At 38.6% G+C, this 16,588-nt stretch overlaps 1 protein-coding gene across 1 annotated transcript in view; it reads right to left on the bottom strand.

Annotated features, from left to right (window-relative positions):
• Window positions 1-3,612: 3,612 nt before the first annotated feature.
• Window positions 3,613-16,588, bottom strand: part of WDR25 (WD repeat domain 25) — a 63,305-nt gene continuing 50,329 nt past the window's right edge. The window contains exons 4-6 of the mRNA XM_074149503.1: window positions 8,106-8,276; window positions 4,901-5,041; window positions 3,613-4,528 (exon numbers count right to left, since the gene is read on the bottom strand). Of these exons, the coding sequence (XP_074005604.1) occupies window positions 4,307-4,528; window positions 4,901-5,041; window positions 8,106-8,276 (534 nt within the window). The 3' untranslated portion in view covers window positions 3,613-4,306. The remainder of the gene's footprint in view (window positions 4,529-4,900; window positions 5,042-8,105; window positions 8,277-16,588) is intronic.

The following is a 16,588-nucleotide window of genomic DNA, read 5'->3' on the forward strand; positions in this document are numbered from 1 at the left end:
CGACCACTCTGCACAGAGAGGTGAGTCATGAAGAGATAGGTGAGAGATTTATCAAAGAAAGGGGAAAATGCCAAAAACTCTTTGAAACTCCTGAGGCTACATTTACGTTAGCAAGTAGCAAGGCACAAGAGTAAAACTGTAGGGTTTGTCTCACTTCTGAAAATGCAGCATTTTGGGGGTAGGGGATACTCTGAATTATCTCCAGCCTAGCCCCACCAGCTGGGACATGTTAAATACGGACTTGGAGCACATTCTCATTTAGGTTCATTTGAAAGAAATGCAGTTTGTGCACTCTGTGAACCAAAGTATTGTAAGTGGCAATAACTGGGAGATTTTTATTGTTACTATTTTTTTTTTCCCCAAAAAGTGCACTCCTGATAAACTAAAACACCGATGTAGGTGCCTTGTAGGAAATGCTCTAATAGAAAGGAACTGCAAGACAGTAAAGCAGTAATCAAAGCAAGAAAGAGAAGCAGACAGAAGAGAAGCTAAGAAAAAGAGGAGAATCTCCAAAAGTAATAACCCTCATTAAAACTGAAAAACAGAGAAAGGCAAGAACAGAGTGCAAAATGCTCTGGGATTTCTGGCTACTTTTCTAATGACAGCTGGGATGAAAGCCTGAAAGCCACGAGTCAGAGCACAGCAAAATGAAATTTATTGACAGGAAGATGAATGTAGCATAAGCATATAGGGTACTACACTTTTAAACGCAGAAGACAAGGTGCCGAAACAAGGACAGAAAAACTGAAAATTAAATGGTGAGGATGCAAGCAGTGGCTAGAAGGAGCTGGGATTAAGAGAACAAGATGAAGGTTAGCTGAAGCAAGTGGAGCAAATATTTTCAGTTGAATGCAGTCCAAACCCATCTATCAGGACAATTTCAGACCCCAAGATTTTTTGATCTTCCTGGTTTGTTCTGTTCTGCCATAGTCCTGTAGCTTTACATTTGCCTGTCCCCTAGAGTCATCCCATTGTAATGCCATACCTTATTTTCCTGATTAGGCCTATAGTTGAAATACAGAGTGACTCATCAACAGTATTTCAGCTGAGTGAACACAATGATTCTAATAACTATCTGCTAATTAGCAGGTTTTTGAGATAAAGACAGTCGAATAGCTTGCATCCTCTAACACCCCAAATTAATAACGCTCCAGTAGCAAATAATAAAGTGGTAGAGATTGGCATTATTACTTTTTGGTACAGTACAAAATAGATTAAAATGAATCTGGCTTGTTTATCTACGCAGCCTAGACCATTTCAAAATGTTGAAGATCGCTGCCTTGGCTTTAATATCCAATGCCCTAGAGAGCTCTATATAAAGCTAGAAGAACTGCTCCTAAAGCAAGATTCAAACATTTCTAGATTACAACTTTATGAATAAAATTAATTAACTAACAATTCATTACATTCTAAAAGCTTCATCTGACCATAATAATTCTTGTTTGCAGCCCAAACAGTATTTGGTAATTGCAGAATGATGGAGCAATGTGGATATTTTTGATTACAGTTCATTACATAAGATTACAAGGAAGAATTTGTCTTTGAATCATAATGAAAACTTAATTGACACCACTATGTTAAAATATTTCCAATGATTAAGTTTCAGTCTGTGTCTTAATCAGTTTTATATTAGAAAGAGATTTTAACAAGATAATGCTGTGAACATAATTTCATTGCTTTATAAAACCTTTGGCTGGATCTCATAAGTAATTAAAACTCCAGCCATCTTAGAAATCTGACACAAATTCAATTCCAATTTCAATATTCTTTAAGATTGCACAGTGTCAAGTTTCTTTTATTTTTCTTCACTACCTGTAACAAAATTTAAGCTTCCCCCCTCCCCAAATAGTCTAAAATTTATGCTTACAAGATGATTTCAGGGGGGATAAACATCAGACACCAGAATCATGCCTCAGGACATAAGTTAAACTTAAGCAACAACATGGGTAATATTACAAAATGCAATTGCTTTTCTACACAATATGTGCAACAATTCCCAAAGACTGCTCTCTGTCACTCTATCCAGAGATGCTCCCAGCTGAGGCTGAATGTGCTGAGAGCTCATTCGGATACAGAGCAGTCATCATTTAGGCTGGAGGCTCATCCAATAAGGCATTTCTACCATTTCTCACATTTGTTTCAGAGGCCTTTCTCAATACTGTATTTAATAAAAGACAGATAATCTCTTGTGGAGATAACAGGATGCATTGCATGGTTACAGTGCTGCCCATCCTTCATATAGACACTACTGGTTGCCAGAAGTCTTAAAGTGTCAATAGCACATTTTCATAGAATCAGAGAATCATCTAGGTTGGAACTAAAATACCTGGAGGGAAGGACACAGGTCTTAGAAAATGCCTGGAGGGAAGGACCACTCTCTTAGAAAATGCCATGCCATTGTGATTCAACCTGCCCAATGATGGGCAACTACTACCTTACTTTCAGCTGAACTCCTTCTGACATTTATGAAGATCCCACAGCTTGAACTAGGACTCATCAAATCACTGCACTGGTTGCCATTTAAAGGGTCCATCTGGGAGAAATCATGAGAAGTACAACATCCAGGCTCCCGTCAAACAGCTAATTGCTGAACAAGGAAGCAAGAAATTAAGAATGGTCTGGGGGGAAAGAAAAAAAAGGTTACTCACACTACATTGCACGGTTCACTACAAGTTAATGCCCTGTGTTAAAACCTGCTATAACTGTTGATAAGATGATTAAAACCACAATACCTTGGTCCTGACTTCAAACAATATAGCTGTGGAGCCACATCTTGGTACAGGTTTATTTCTTACTACAACATATAAGGAACACAAACTACAAACCAATGGAGTACATTTTGCTCATTACTTGATTAAAAACTGCCATTTGCATGAGTGTTCTGAAAATTCTTCTCTGAAAAGCTGTTTTAACTGAGTATGTGAAAAATGGATAAAAAAACCTTATAGTTGTGCCAATAAGAAAAAAATCAGAAGAATAAAAAGATGTTACACAGAAAAGCTGGTAACATGACTTCTGTACACATGACTTCTGGATTCCATGACAGAAACAGTTTACTCAACACAATTATCCTGTGTGTGTTAAAATACCTTTATAGACTAATCAGACCAAATGCAAGCCAAGCTTATAGCACTCACTTCAAGGCAGCACATATTTATATGGAGTCAGGGCTGGGAATACATATGGTTTATGTGATGCATAGACATATCTTTTTCAACAATATGTATATGTATACATACACACACACATGTAAAATGAATAATGCTTTATAGAACCAAGCAATACAAGTGCAGGGAATGCAAATTTAAAATATATTTACAATCAATGTACACATATGTAAATACAGAGTTATGGGCTAATGAATTTTCTGTTCGCTGGAGAATAGCCCAGCTCCTGTCTGAATGTCAAAGAACATCCCTTGCGCTGCATGATGACAATTTTCTGTGTGTAAGTGACATCAAGAGGTGTGGAGAAATGCATGTGTGTTGGCAATAAATTAGGGTAGCATATTCATTATTCCCCCCCCCGCCAATATCAATTCCATTACAGTCTTGAGTACTAACTTGTCAAGAATAACAGGAGTAAAACAGTGAAATACAGACACCATGTATTAAAAAAAAAAATTTATTTTTTTCATTAAAAATATTTACACATAGTTTTGCTTTGTTTATGTACATATGTCATATACGTAAGTTTAAAGCTTAAGTGTTGGGATTTCAAGGACACAAACTTACTGACTTAAATATTAGCTTCAAGTTATCTGGCACACCTTTCCCTGGACCTCTCAGAAGGCATTTTGCAGTAAGCTCAGCTGGGAGCAGCTACCCATTTCCAAAAGCAGCAGTCTCACCTGCCCTGCCATCTTCCCCCTTCTTGTGTGTAGAAGCTGTTTTGCCTAGAACTACACTATTGCTTGTCTAACTCTTCAGTGACCAGGCAAGGGAGCTAAACTAGTGAAAACCTAGTTTAAGAAAGCTGCAGTGAAAAGCCACTTAAAAGGAGCGATAATTTTCTTCAAGTTTAGCTACTCAAACCAGGGTGGGACTAGATGAGCACCAGAAGATTGACACAAAAGGGGCAGAAATTTGTCACCAGGGCTGGTAGAGAGAGTAAGACCACTTCTTTGCTCAGCAGCTAATCACAAGACCATCTTAACTGCATTACGAAAGCATACACTTAGATGTGTAAGACAACAGTCTCTCCTGCTAACAACACATCACAACAAAATTTCATGTTGCATACCATGGTTTATTCCCTGTGCCTTTGACAGACTAACAGGAGACACCCTGAAAAGTAGCTCTGCTTGCTATTGCCAGATCTTGATTTCTCCAGCCCAATCACATGTCGCAAGGAGCGATGGCAAGACTGGGTGAAATATTGCACTCACACAAGCTTCTTTATGTGCAGACAAAGTGCGAATAATCCTAGCAGTATGATAGTTGTAGAAAAACACTTTGCCATCTGAACTTCCCGTCACCAGAAGTGTTCCATCTGGAGAAAATTCACAGCCCACTGCAAATCCTTCCACCTGTGAAAATCAATAACAGTGTAACTCCTGATGCTGATTAGAAAAGTTCTTTGTGATATATTGAAAATTAATACGGTACACCAAAAAAAAAAGTATCTTTAAATAAATATACACTAAGGACTTCTCCAGGTGTTTATTAAGACACAGCTATAACACAACCTTATTTAATCAAGCTATTAAGTATTCATAAATCTATTTTCTTCAGAGTACATATGATTCAAAATAAGACTGGCACACAGGAAAGCAAATGAAGCCAATTAATATCTATCACTGATTTATAATCAAACACTATTACATATTAAAAAGCACAGGTATTTTGCTATCTATCTTCCTTCTAGACTTGGTTACTAGCTTCCCGGCGAAGACGAATACCTTATGTCCTTCGTATCTTTTCTTTTTGTTGATTCGGTAAGGTCGCTGGGCAGAAAACAAAGCCATGTAGTTCCCATTCGTCTGAGCAACAAACACAGACTCCTTTGGGTGCAGGGTCAGATTTGGACAAGTGTAACGCTCCTGAAAATAATTTTAAAGAAAAATAACCTGATTCATCTGAACAAATCTTTTTGACCTGAAACTTGAAAGACCGTAAAAGGCAAAGTATATGTAAGTCATCTCCATAGTATACATTATATAAAGATACTTATAACAATCTACTGAAAGTCCTACACCCAAGACAGAGATCAAATCAAATCTCTACCCTGATTTTCTAGATATTGACCAAAACCCCATCTCACTCTGAACCACAATTATACTGCAGAAAGGTAACTCCAAGCTGATGGTACTCAATCATCCTCTTCCTGCCCAAGAGAAACTGAAGTTTGAATATGAAAGTGAATCTTCTTCTCCTGTATCCCTTCCTCCAAAGCCATACTGTGCCTCCCGTGCTACTTTGTACAGTCCTCAAATCCTCCATCTTCTCGGCTCTGGCCACACTGACAGGAATAGAAATCACTCCATTTAAACAGACATCTTTCCCTGCTCCACTCATATATAAAAAAAAGGAAAAAAGAAAAAAGAAAAATGAATCATTATTAGCCAACTATGTCAGAAGTTACTTACGACAGTGATTTGCCATGTAGACTGCTGCTGGCTGTAAAGTCATAAATCTCTGCAAAAATTAACACTTCGCTTTACACTAGTGTTCCTATTTAAGACTGAACTAAGATTACTTTCAAAACTCAGGATGGTGAGAGCACCAGAAATCAACTGTGCTCACAATGTTTCCACCAGGTCCAAGTGTATTCTATATTCAGCCTAATCCAAAGACACAGTGCTGAAGTTTGATGCCAGGAATACAAATTAAGAGAGCTTTGGCTCTAGGATGTGTCTGCACATGAAGGACACCAGGCTGACCGTGACCACTGGACACCATGGGCTATGTGGCAGAGTGGGAAGAACATCAGTCTGGTTTTGCTATGTGGTTTGGAAGTAATGAACAGGGAAGGAAGTTCTGGGTTTTGTAAGGTATGGGGCACAGAAACCAAAACAGGGTTAGGCAGTGCGCCTGGTCAGCCATGCTTCTGGGGAGAAACTAGGTCTAACAGGAAGGGATCTGAAAGCGCAACGCAACCTGCAGGAGCACTGGGCTGTTATGCTGGGTATACTGTAGTAAAGGGTTATTTTAGAGCTCTTAACTATTCAACTATTTGGTTCAACAAGGCCAAGTTGTGTTGGACCAACAAGGTCCTGCACTTGGGTCACAACAACCCCGTGAACACTACACGCTTGGGGAAGAGTGGCTGGAAAGTTGCCTGGTGGAAAATGACCTGGGGGTGTTGGCCGACAGCCAGCTAAATATGAGCCAGCAGTGTGCCCAGGTGGCCAAGAAGGCCAACAGCATCCTGGTTGTATCAGAAATGGTATGGGCCAGCAGGACGAGGGCAGAGATTGTCCCCCTGTACTCAGCACTGGAGAGGCGGCACCTTGAGTACTGTGTTCGGTTTTGGGCCGCTCACTACAAGAAAGACATTGAGGTTCTGGACGGTGTCCAGAGAACGGCAGTGAAGCTGGTGAGGGGTCTGGAGAACAAGTCTTATGAGGAGCAGCTGAGGGAACTGGGGTTGTTTAGTCTGGAGAAAGGAAGGCTGAGGGGAGACCTTCTCATTCTCTACAACTCCCTGAAAGGAGGTTGTAGCGAGGTGAGGGTCGGTCTCTTCTTGCAAGTAACAGGCAATATGACAAGAGGAAATGGCCTCAAGTTGCATCAGGGAAGGTTTAGACTGGATATTAGGAAAAATTTCTTCACTGAAAGGATTGTCAAGCATTGGAACAGGAAGGGGTTGAGTCACCATCCCTGGAGGTATTTAAATAGACATGTAGATGTGGTGCTTAGGGACATGGTGTAGTAGTAACTTGGCAGTGCCAGGTTAATGGCTGGACTTCATGATGTTAAAGGGCTCTTCCAACCAGAATAATTCTATGATTCTATGATTTGTTAATGCAGACAAGCAGTAGATTAGATCCCTACAGGATCTTGTCTGTTTGGAGAGCTCAGGGGTTCTCTCCTGCCTTGAAGGGTTCAGAGGTGAAAATCAGAAAAGCGAAGCAGAGTTTCCAAAATAACCACCTAGTTTTGTTTATTCACAGCGCAGAAAAGGGAGAAAACAGTCCATTTCAGAGATGCTGTAAGTCATCGGATGGTAGGCTGTGGGGGGTTTTTTGTTTGTTTGTTTTGCAGGGGATAAGGAGAAAAAAATTGGTTGGTTATTTTTCACTCCTTGATACTGAACCTGACTGGTGTGTACTTTATACATTCACACCTTTTTTTGCCTTTTTTTTCATTTTTTTCCTGTTGCCTTTCCAAGATGTTGACAGATCCAATATTGGACAAAGACATAACTATGGAAATGAGACATGAAACAATCCCACGAGATCATCAGCTTCATGTCCTTGTCAGTAGGGAACTGTTCATTTCAGCCAAAAAGCATCTATATACAATCCAATCACATTACATAGGATATTAGACTTGGGTTTTCAAAAAAGGCCTAGGGAGTTGGAATTATCTATTAACTTTCTTGGTAATCTCCTTTGAAGCTGTCAGCCTTTCTAGACAATTTAGTCCATTAAATGTCTTGCCTGGATAGATTACTGAGAGAAATACTGCACCTGCACTGATAAAAGTAAATTTTGCCTCTGTGATTATGCTGTACTAGGTATCTATATGCATGTAGCAGGTTGCTATTACCATGCGAATATTAAACTCAATTTGTGAGTAGCCCTCATTACAGCTGATGAAAAAGTGGGGGAAAGGAAATGTAGCACTATAGCAACTACTGCCATGCACCACTGGCAAGCTAGAATGGCACTGCAGTGGCCTTACCTAAATATAGCTCAGATGTCAGTAAATGAGCACTGAAAAGTAAATATTTTTAACACAAGGAGACCTATCAGTCTTCAAGGTAATTTTTTAAGAATAAGTGTTTTGAAAATATAAAAATAAAGCAAGCCCTCAATTTACATTAAGAACATTTTATACACCACACAATGATCTCACAGAAAATCGAAAGCCTTTTTTTATAATGTTGGCAAGTATGAAATACTAAATCATAACCCAAACATTACTAATTGTTAATCTTACATGAAAAATCTGATTGGAGATTTTCGCAGCACTTTGGAAGTCCCATGCAATAATGGTACGATCAGCTGAGTCCCGGCTCACTGCGTCTGTGCTTGTAAGAAATTCTCTTCCTTCAGGGAGAAAAAGTATATCCAATGTCTGTTGTACTGCTGCTTTGTACACTCTTAAAACCTAGTGGATAAAAAAGGTTATTTTTTGACAGATTATAACATGATAACCTATGTTTTCTCTCTCTGGGCTAATAACTATCATTTCCAACAAATTATATACTATTTTAAAATGTGAAAAAGTAACTAATTTTTAAATGTTGAAGTACAAGTGTAGCTTGTTAATATATGTAGAGTCCATACACAGGAAAACTAAATGCGATAAAAGAAAGCATCAGTTTGTACAATTTATGTATTATATTTACATATACATAAGATTCTGTTATAAATTCCCAAGGAACTAGAATTAGATCCAAAAAGAGCTTTAGACAACACAGTGTTTTGGACCTGGGTCTATACATACTCCCTTGTATTTTATGAACTCGGAGCACTCTGAGGATCAATCTGAGGATCTGTCCTTCCTCCTTCTAGGAAACTTCAGAAGTGTACGTTTTTGGTCTTTTTGCCCTCAAAAGCTTCAGCTAGCTATAGAGCCAGGGAAAGGAAAGTAATTAGGTTAGTGAGGATTTGGGACTTACAGGTATAAAAAGAACATGGCAGGAAGTGAATATTCTTGTTGATCATTCTGGACTTATTTATAAATCACTGTTTATGACTGGGGATGAGTAAAATTGATGGTTCAAGACTCTCACGGTCCCATGCTGCTGCATGGCACTGCTTAACTTGCAATTGGTAAGACCCTGGTGCCTACAAGGCCAACATGGACACGCTCAGCAGAAGGGTGTTCCCCCTGCAGAAGGTATCTCGGTCCCATTACAGACTCAGTCTGACACTCTCTCCTGAAAAAAGAAACCCAAGCAGAGTTTACTCTTTTAAAGGGCTGCCAGGGAGCGCGGGATGGAGGTGACAGGAGCACTGCTGTCAAACAGTTCAGTGTTATAAGGACACAGCCAGGATCCTGCCTTTGTCTATGGGGGATTCAATCCTACACCTCCCACCTCATCTTCCTACTGACTGTCGTGGCAAGAGGCGTCCTCTGCTGCTTCTGCTGAAGCAGAGGCTTTTTCTGCCACTCTGCTGAAAATGCAGGGCAGCAGGAAAAGTCAGTACTTCAAAGCACATCTGGGCTCATGAGTAAATAATATGTCTCATCCACTAGTTCCCATCATGTAATTAATGCATATGAACAATCTTTACAGAAGTTTGTGATGTAAAAGGAAATACCAAAGTTCCCAAATCTCCTTCCCAAATCAAAACCACAAGAGTTCCCAAATCTAGATCCTCTTTCAGGACTTACACCAAAGTGGGTTGGATTCATGCAGAGATAAGTCCTCAGCCACAGGATTCTGAATATTTTAGCAGCCTGTGAGTTGGATCTTAAAAAGTAGGAGAGATTTTGAATTATTCTAAGGAATACATGAATAATATGAATTTCCTTTTTTTTTCCACCTTTCTTCATGAAATTCTGCATCTATGTTGTCTACTTTGAATTTTGTGAATCAATACCTTTGCTTTCTTTTTCTCTGATTTGCCTCCAGTGAAGAGAAACTTCAAGGCAAGTGGCCAGATCAAAGCAATCCATCTCTCTGAATATGGTGATCCTTAAAACTAGGACACTGGAAGACTCCTAGTTATTAATATCTAAATCTCTCTCTCCAAGATAGCTAAAACATAGCAGCCTGCCCTTCCAACAGGGTGTTCACGGGTTAGTCCTTCTTTTAACCTCACTTGAAATACCAGCTGAGCAGAGAGAGGGCTTGAAGTACTATACTGAACCAGTTCCCAACTTTGTGAGGCATTTCAGCGCCTGTCTTACACCCGTAACACAGTACATGGCTACAGAGATCGGGGCCTAGAGCTCTGACAGATACTGTAAGCACATAGCTGTTTTTTTTAAAATATTTTTCCTGGATTATACCTCTGTTTTATACTTGAAGAAATGAAAGAAAAAATCACTTCAAATATCAAACACAACATGAGAACTTCTTGATTTCTTGCCTCAAGCTCAAAAATCTATGGCTGTTTGGAAATGATCAGAACTAGCTGATCCTGCTCTAGGGTAGAGATATACTAGATGATCTCCTGAGGTCCCTTCCAGCTCTGCCATCTTGTGATATCTGCCTGTAGAAGGATGGCAGCAGCAGCTGCTCCAATTGATTTTCACAGGCTCTGTGAAATGTACAGTTTAGAAACGCGATGTTCGCATTCAGTGAAGAACCTCGGTCCTGCAAGCACCCTACACACCCTGTGATAACATCAACAAGATGTAAACCTGCAGACTCAAAAACCCGGCACACTTGTCAGCAATCCGCCTGCATTTTTAAGACAGTGAATATACAAACGTGTTACTTGCTCTAGTCAGATTTTTCAGCCTAGAATCTGCATAATATACAAAGCAATTAAACTTTGTAAAGCCAAAAGTGATATTTGCATATTTATAGCCTCTGCTTTGTCTATGGAGAAATCACCATGCATAGCTATTTCTTCACAGAGTTATAAAAAGAAGCCCATAGTTCATTAGTAAAGTAGAAAATTAAACTATTTTGTACAAAAAAAACCCACAACCCAAAACCAACCCTAAAAAAACCCCCCAGTATATACCCAATTCATAATAGCTGCCTGGAATGAGAAATGGAAAACCATACAGAAACCTGACAGGTGTAGGAACTGCAGGAGAACTGAAATAAAGTTAAATTGAGAGGAGGGGACACAAAAGGCTCTACCACCCCAACAGACTGAAGGAGGCAGCTCCTTAGCAGCAGGCACCTTCACAGAAGTGACAAGTCCCAACCGGAGAGTCGAGAAGATCAGAGAGCAGAGAAGCACTAATGCGTAGAAACAGGGACAGAGAGGCAGAAATAAAAGCCAACTGCTGCCAAGAAATGAAGAAAAACAATATAGAGCAATGAAAGGTAATAAATTCCCAAATGGTGATTTAAAGGTAGTGATTCTTTAATATTTTCTTATTTTAAAGATGAAACAAACCCAGATATACTCAGCTTCTAAAAAACCCTTGTGAAATGTACATAGGTGTGTATCCATACATACACTCTGTCCAGCACTGTTAAGGGGATAAGGTTTAGGTTTGTGAATTTTTTTTTAACATGTTCTTGGAGCAACAGACATCTCTCAGTAATGGAAAAAGAAGAGACTGTGAAGTTGGTAATGGGAACATACTGTTAATTTTGCTGAATTCATTGGGCTCTTACATAAACTGTCACTGTCAATTTGAACATTTTTCACTGCTAATCATTAAATAGATTTGCTTGTCTGTTATTTAATAGGATATCTAACCAAATTACCTGTGTATCTTAGCTTTGCAACAGGAAAATAAAAATAAAAATCAGTACAAAAGACCATCTTTTTCTATATGTTTGATACATACCTCAGAAAAACTATGCTGTTTAATCTTCAAACCACATGTAAGAACTGACTCAGAGAACAATAAATTAACACTTTGAATAGCAGTTGGGAACTTGATATACGTAGTATTTAAATTCCCCCATAAAGATAGCTTTCAAAAATAACTAATTGCAACACCCCTGCTCAGAAAAGTACTCATAATTAAACCTGTTTTGTTCTACCTTAGACAATTAATTCCTGACATGCCTGAGGAACTTGCTTAGGGAACACAACAGTTTCCCTACCCTGCTGGATTGAGTTTGTTAATAACAGCTTTTGCTCTTTTTCCTTTTGCAGATTTATCACCCATAAGCATTGGAAAGCCACAGTCCACTTCTTTAATCTAAGCATTTTCTGGACATAAAAGAAATAATTTCAAAGGAATTTGAAATTTCTGGTGTCAACACAATCCAACATAATAATAAAGCTTCTTTAGTAAGGCAGGAGTTCATGGCTGCAGGCATTCGACAAGAAAGGTAATTTAGGCAAATTAAATCCATTTCAAACATTCTTTTGGTTCTGGTGATTTGAAAAGCATGCTATGATGCTGAATTCAAGGCATGTCTTTCAGATGGGTGTTCTATAGCACTTCTCTGCATAAAGCACATGGAATGCCTGGTATTTAGTTTGTCAAGAAAGCTCAAAGCCTCCACACAAGCAATTCAGAAGCTGCTGCTCGCCCCAGCCCTGTGCTGGTCACCTGCAACCTGTGTGCACTGCACTTTCCTAAAATTCCCTCAAGCTTTATGCAAGTGATGAGAGAGAAACGTGCTTTTATAATCATTGTCCTGAGCACCAGGAGATAAAGTCTCAAAACAACTCTAATAAGACTACATGCACTCTGGATGGTCATGGAAAAAAACCCTTGATGACTCTGTGCCTCGGTTGCCAACCTGCAAAATGGCCAGCTTTTTTCTTTCACTGCTTGTCCTACCTTTTTAGATTGTGTGCTTTGGCGTGGAACTGCTTCTTCCCACTGGCATGTTGGGTAATTAATGCAATGGGGGACTGATTTAAGTTTCCTCTCTGAAACAGTACTACACCTAGTCATAAAATGTGCATTTCAACTTCAAAGAAAGCTTATTTTGCACAAAATACAAGCATTTTTATCTACTGCAGTGCAAGCCATTTGTGCTGATCTATTCTATAGGGTAAGGTGTGGAGGCAGATGACACCTATTTGCTTTTTAGCTACATGTTCACAACAAAGGCACAACCACACGACAAATCCAATCTGTTTCTGATCTCCATCTCAAAGTTCTAATGGCAGTTTTAATCAAAACACATGAGAACATCATAGAGAGGAAGATCAAGCATGCTACAATTTTATGTACTTTTAAAGTATTTTAACGAGTCGTGTATTTCTCTTTATGTTATTGAAAAAAAAATTTTGCTTTTCTATTGAAGTTTTTCCTGTTTGTAACTGCTCTGTTTTCAGACATAACTCAAGATTAGCAAGAGGTCCTAAGAATAATTAAAAGAAAAGGGAGACTGATTAAAATGAATAAGCAGTTGAACTTAATCCACTGTTGACTTATAAAACGTTAGGTATGAACAATGTACACTGTTTTTTGTAAAGTTACTTTCAGATTGCTTGAAAAGGTACAAGAATCTTGTGATGGAAATCATCGACTATTTATTAGTAAGGGGAAAAAAAAAACCAACATTTTCCCATCAGATTTCTTGTTTAAAATTATCTCCCCATTTGAAATAGGATAAGAAGCGAAACCTGTACACAGGAAACAAACAAGGAACATCAAAATACAGAATGGCTTTTCTATGAGGAGCAATAATAAAGGATTTTTCAGTCCAGAAATGAGACTACTAAGGGAATTTGAAAGCATTGGAAATAAAGTCCGAACGGCATGGAGAACATGAATGGTTTCTTCCATTATAAGAATTTAGACTCCAAACTAGCAAAAGGGAGTTTCAAAACACAGAGAGAGATGCTTCTTCATACAAGGCATATTTAAGTTGATTAATTCCTTATTACAGGATGTTGCAGATCTTAAAAAAAAAATAAAAAAAATATCAAGAACAACCAATTCCACAGCACGAAAACTCAAAGAGCACCACGGAAGACAAAGATGCTATCTGTGGTGCAGGAAGTCCCCAAACTGTAAGTCAGAAAGGCCTGGGTAACCATTGCTGGGAATTGTGATAAAAAAGTTTGCTGTGCTTTCATACTCTTGTTTATTTAAATGCATACTGGTCGCTGCTGGGGGTGTAAAATTTGTCTAGAAATGGGCTGAAAACAGAACTGCTATTCCCCAACAGCTTCTCACTCGAATACTCTCACAGCAGAAGGAGGCATGGGTTTTTTTCCTGGCCAATTTCAGTCTCTCCAGGAGCAGTTACTCCTGGAGATATTATATGCACAGACAGGTCTACATTTCTCACCTGTGATACCACCATGTGAGGTTTCCAAATAAAGACAGCAGAACTGCTCATGTGTGTGTTACAGCCACATTAAAAAGTGCCTTCACACTCAGAAAGGATCCCTGAATATTAACATTTAAAAACAAATGACATTATGCAAGTGCAAATGTACCCTCACCATATCTCTTTGACACTTTTGTCCATAGATTCAGAAAGGATTTCTCCTACAGTGCAAGAAGAATAACTTTAGCTTTCCAAAGTGCTGAATAAATCATCTTATTTTAATTACATTGTTCTTCCTAATACCACCAGTACATGACAATGTATTGGCTGTTTCTATAGAAACCAGAAGTGCAAGTAGCTTCACCAATTTCAGCACCCTTTTTTCATATTTATATGCTATCAGGAGACAAATTCATTAGGTCTCCTAAATACACGCTACTTAAAATGACTGCATCTCATCTGAAAGAAATTGCAATAGAATGTTTCCAAGGAAACAAATGCATTGCACTTGCACTCTAAATTTATTAATTTTTTTAACTGTGCTTTAATGGCTTAGGCTTATTTCTTTATAAAATCAAGTATGGAGAAATAGCTCAACAACATAAAGAGCATCTCCTTCATTTTTTCTTTTTAAGCATAAAGCTATAGGTGATAGTTGCAATTTTTTACCTAAACAATGTTCATTCCAGAATAATACACCAAGATATGAAAAAAAACAACCCTGTTGTTACTCTGCCTTGGCCTCAGTTAATAATAAAAATTCTCTAGTGCATTTCTAGACTAATTTTAAAAGCTAAAAATAACTGCTTCTACCATTTTTCTAGTGAATTTATTCAATAGCTTATAATACCTCAATTTCAAAAATGGGATTTTTTTGTAAATCTTAAAATTTAAATTTTCCTCAAATTTTTTTATCACTCCAACAGACTGACTTTGTATTCAACTTTTTTGAAATCTTCCTTATGTCCTGACAACATTTTATTAAGCTCAAAAGGCTGGACTTGTGCATTCATTTGTATTCATTCAAATTCGAAGTCATTGCTATCTTTCCTGCATGATACTCTATTCTTTTTTTATTATTATTATTGATTGTGCTAGCAAACTACTTTCTGTAACAAACATTCTTCAAAAATAAAATATTTAGTGTTGTGTCCATTTGAAGCCATTCCTGATGCACTTCACTAAATTGCTCCTGGTCGGTTTCCTTTTTTGAGATCTCCCCTGTAGATAGTTTTCTCATTTCACAATACTTGGGTTAGTACCTGCCTTCTTCAGCTTCTCTAATTGCTCTACCAAAGTCTAACAAAGAAATCATAGAATCACAGAATCATAGAATGGTTTGAGTTGGAAGGGACCTTAAAGATCATCGAGTTCCAACCCCCCTGCCACGGGCAGGGACACCCCCCACTAGACCAGGTTACTCAAAGCTCCATCCAGCCTGGTCTTGAAAACCTTCAGGGATGGGGCACCCACAGCTGCTCTGGGCAACCTGTTCCAGTGCTTCACCACCCTCACAGTAAAGAATTTCTTCCTTCCTGATATCTAATCTAAATCTCCCCTCTTCCAGTTTAAAACCCTTAACCCCTCGTCCTATCACTCCACTCCCTGATCAAGAGTCCCTCCCCATCTCTCCTGTAGGCCCTTTCAGGTACTGGAAGGCTGCTATAAGGTCTCCCTGGAGCCTTCCCTTCTCCAGGTTGAACAACCTCATAAAGTATCAATCATAGAATGACATCAAGCAAGCTTCACACAATCTACCTTTGCTTCACTCTTCTAACTATTTTTTAAAATTATTATTTCACTTATATCTTTAACTCATTTTTCCTTCAAACTCTGTTCCATGGCCATGTCAGGTCATGCTACTGGGTCTCCACTGCTCGATGCCCTTCCTCTCTTTAACATAAGCAGTGGATTTGCATTTATGGAGGTCTAAGAACTTCAAGTACTGCTTAGAGATCAGAGCCCCAGCCACAGCCCTGTCGCCTTCCACTTATTCCCTCTCCAGATTACTGCGTGGTGCTTCGTCAGGACTTGCTGTTCCAACAGCTGTAGCAGAGAGCTATTGGCAAAGCTCCAGTGGGCCTCGGTGGTTTGTGAAACAGAACACATGAACATCAACAGACAGGAGATCAAAAACAGAGTACATCCAACAGCTGAATAAATTATTCCTCTGTTCTTAACAGAGTCCAAAAAATGTTAGAGATCTCCCTACCTTTAGAGTTCCTTGCATTTCTGTATGCACATGATAAAGAAACAGTTCCTGAATGCTTATAAAATGTTAAGAGTTTCATCAATCAAAGCAGAATGTAAATAAAAGGTAAAATATGCAAACCTCAAAAATAATTATATGGATACATTTAGAAAATTTAAATGAATACATTCAGATGCAAGCTCTTGAGTGCTGTATGTCCTTTCAGCAGAGTTATTAGCATCCTTGCTTTACACTATGCAAACTTTGCTGACACCTATAAATAAATCTTTTCAATTCAGCCTGAGAATTCACTTGTGATATAAGGAACTTTAGCTCCTTTAAAAGTATTATCAGGACAAGACAGTTACACCTGTAGTCTTGCTCTGATATTACAAATGTGGA

This window comes from Numenius arquata, chromosome 6 (genome assembly GCF_964106895.1).
Source record: "Numenius arquata chromosome 6, bNumArq3.hap1.1, whole genome shotgun sequence".
NCBI lineage: Eukaryota > Metazoa > Chordata > Aves > Charadriiformes > Scolopacidae > Numenius > Numenius arquata.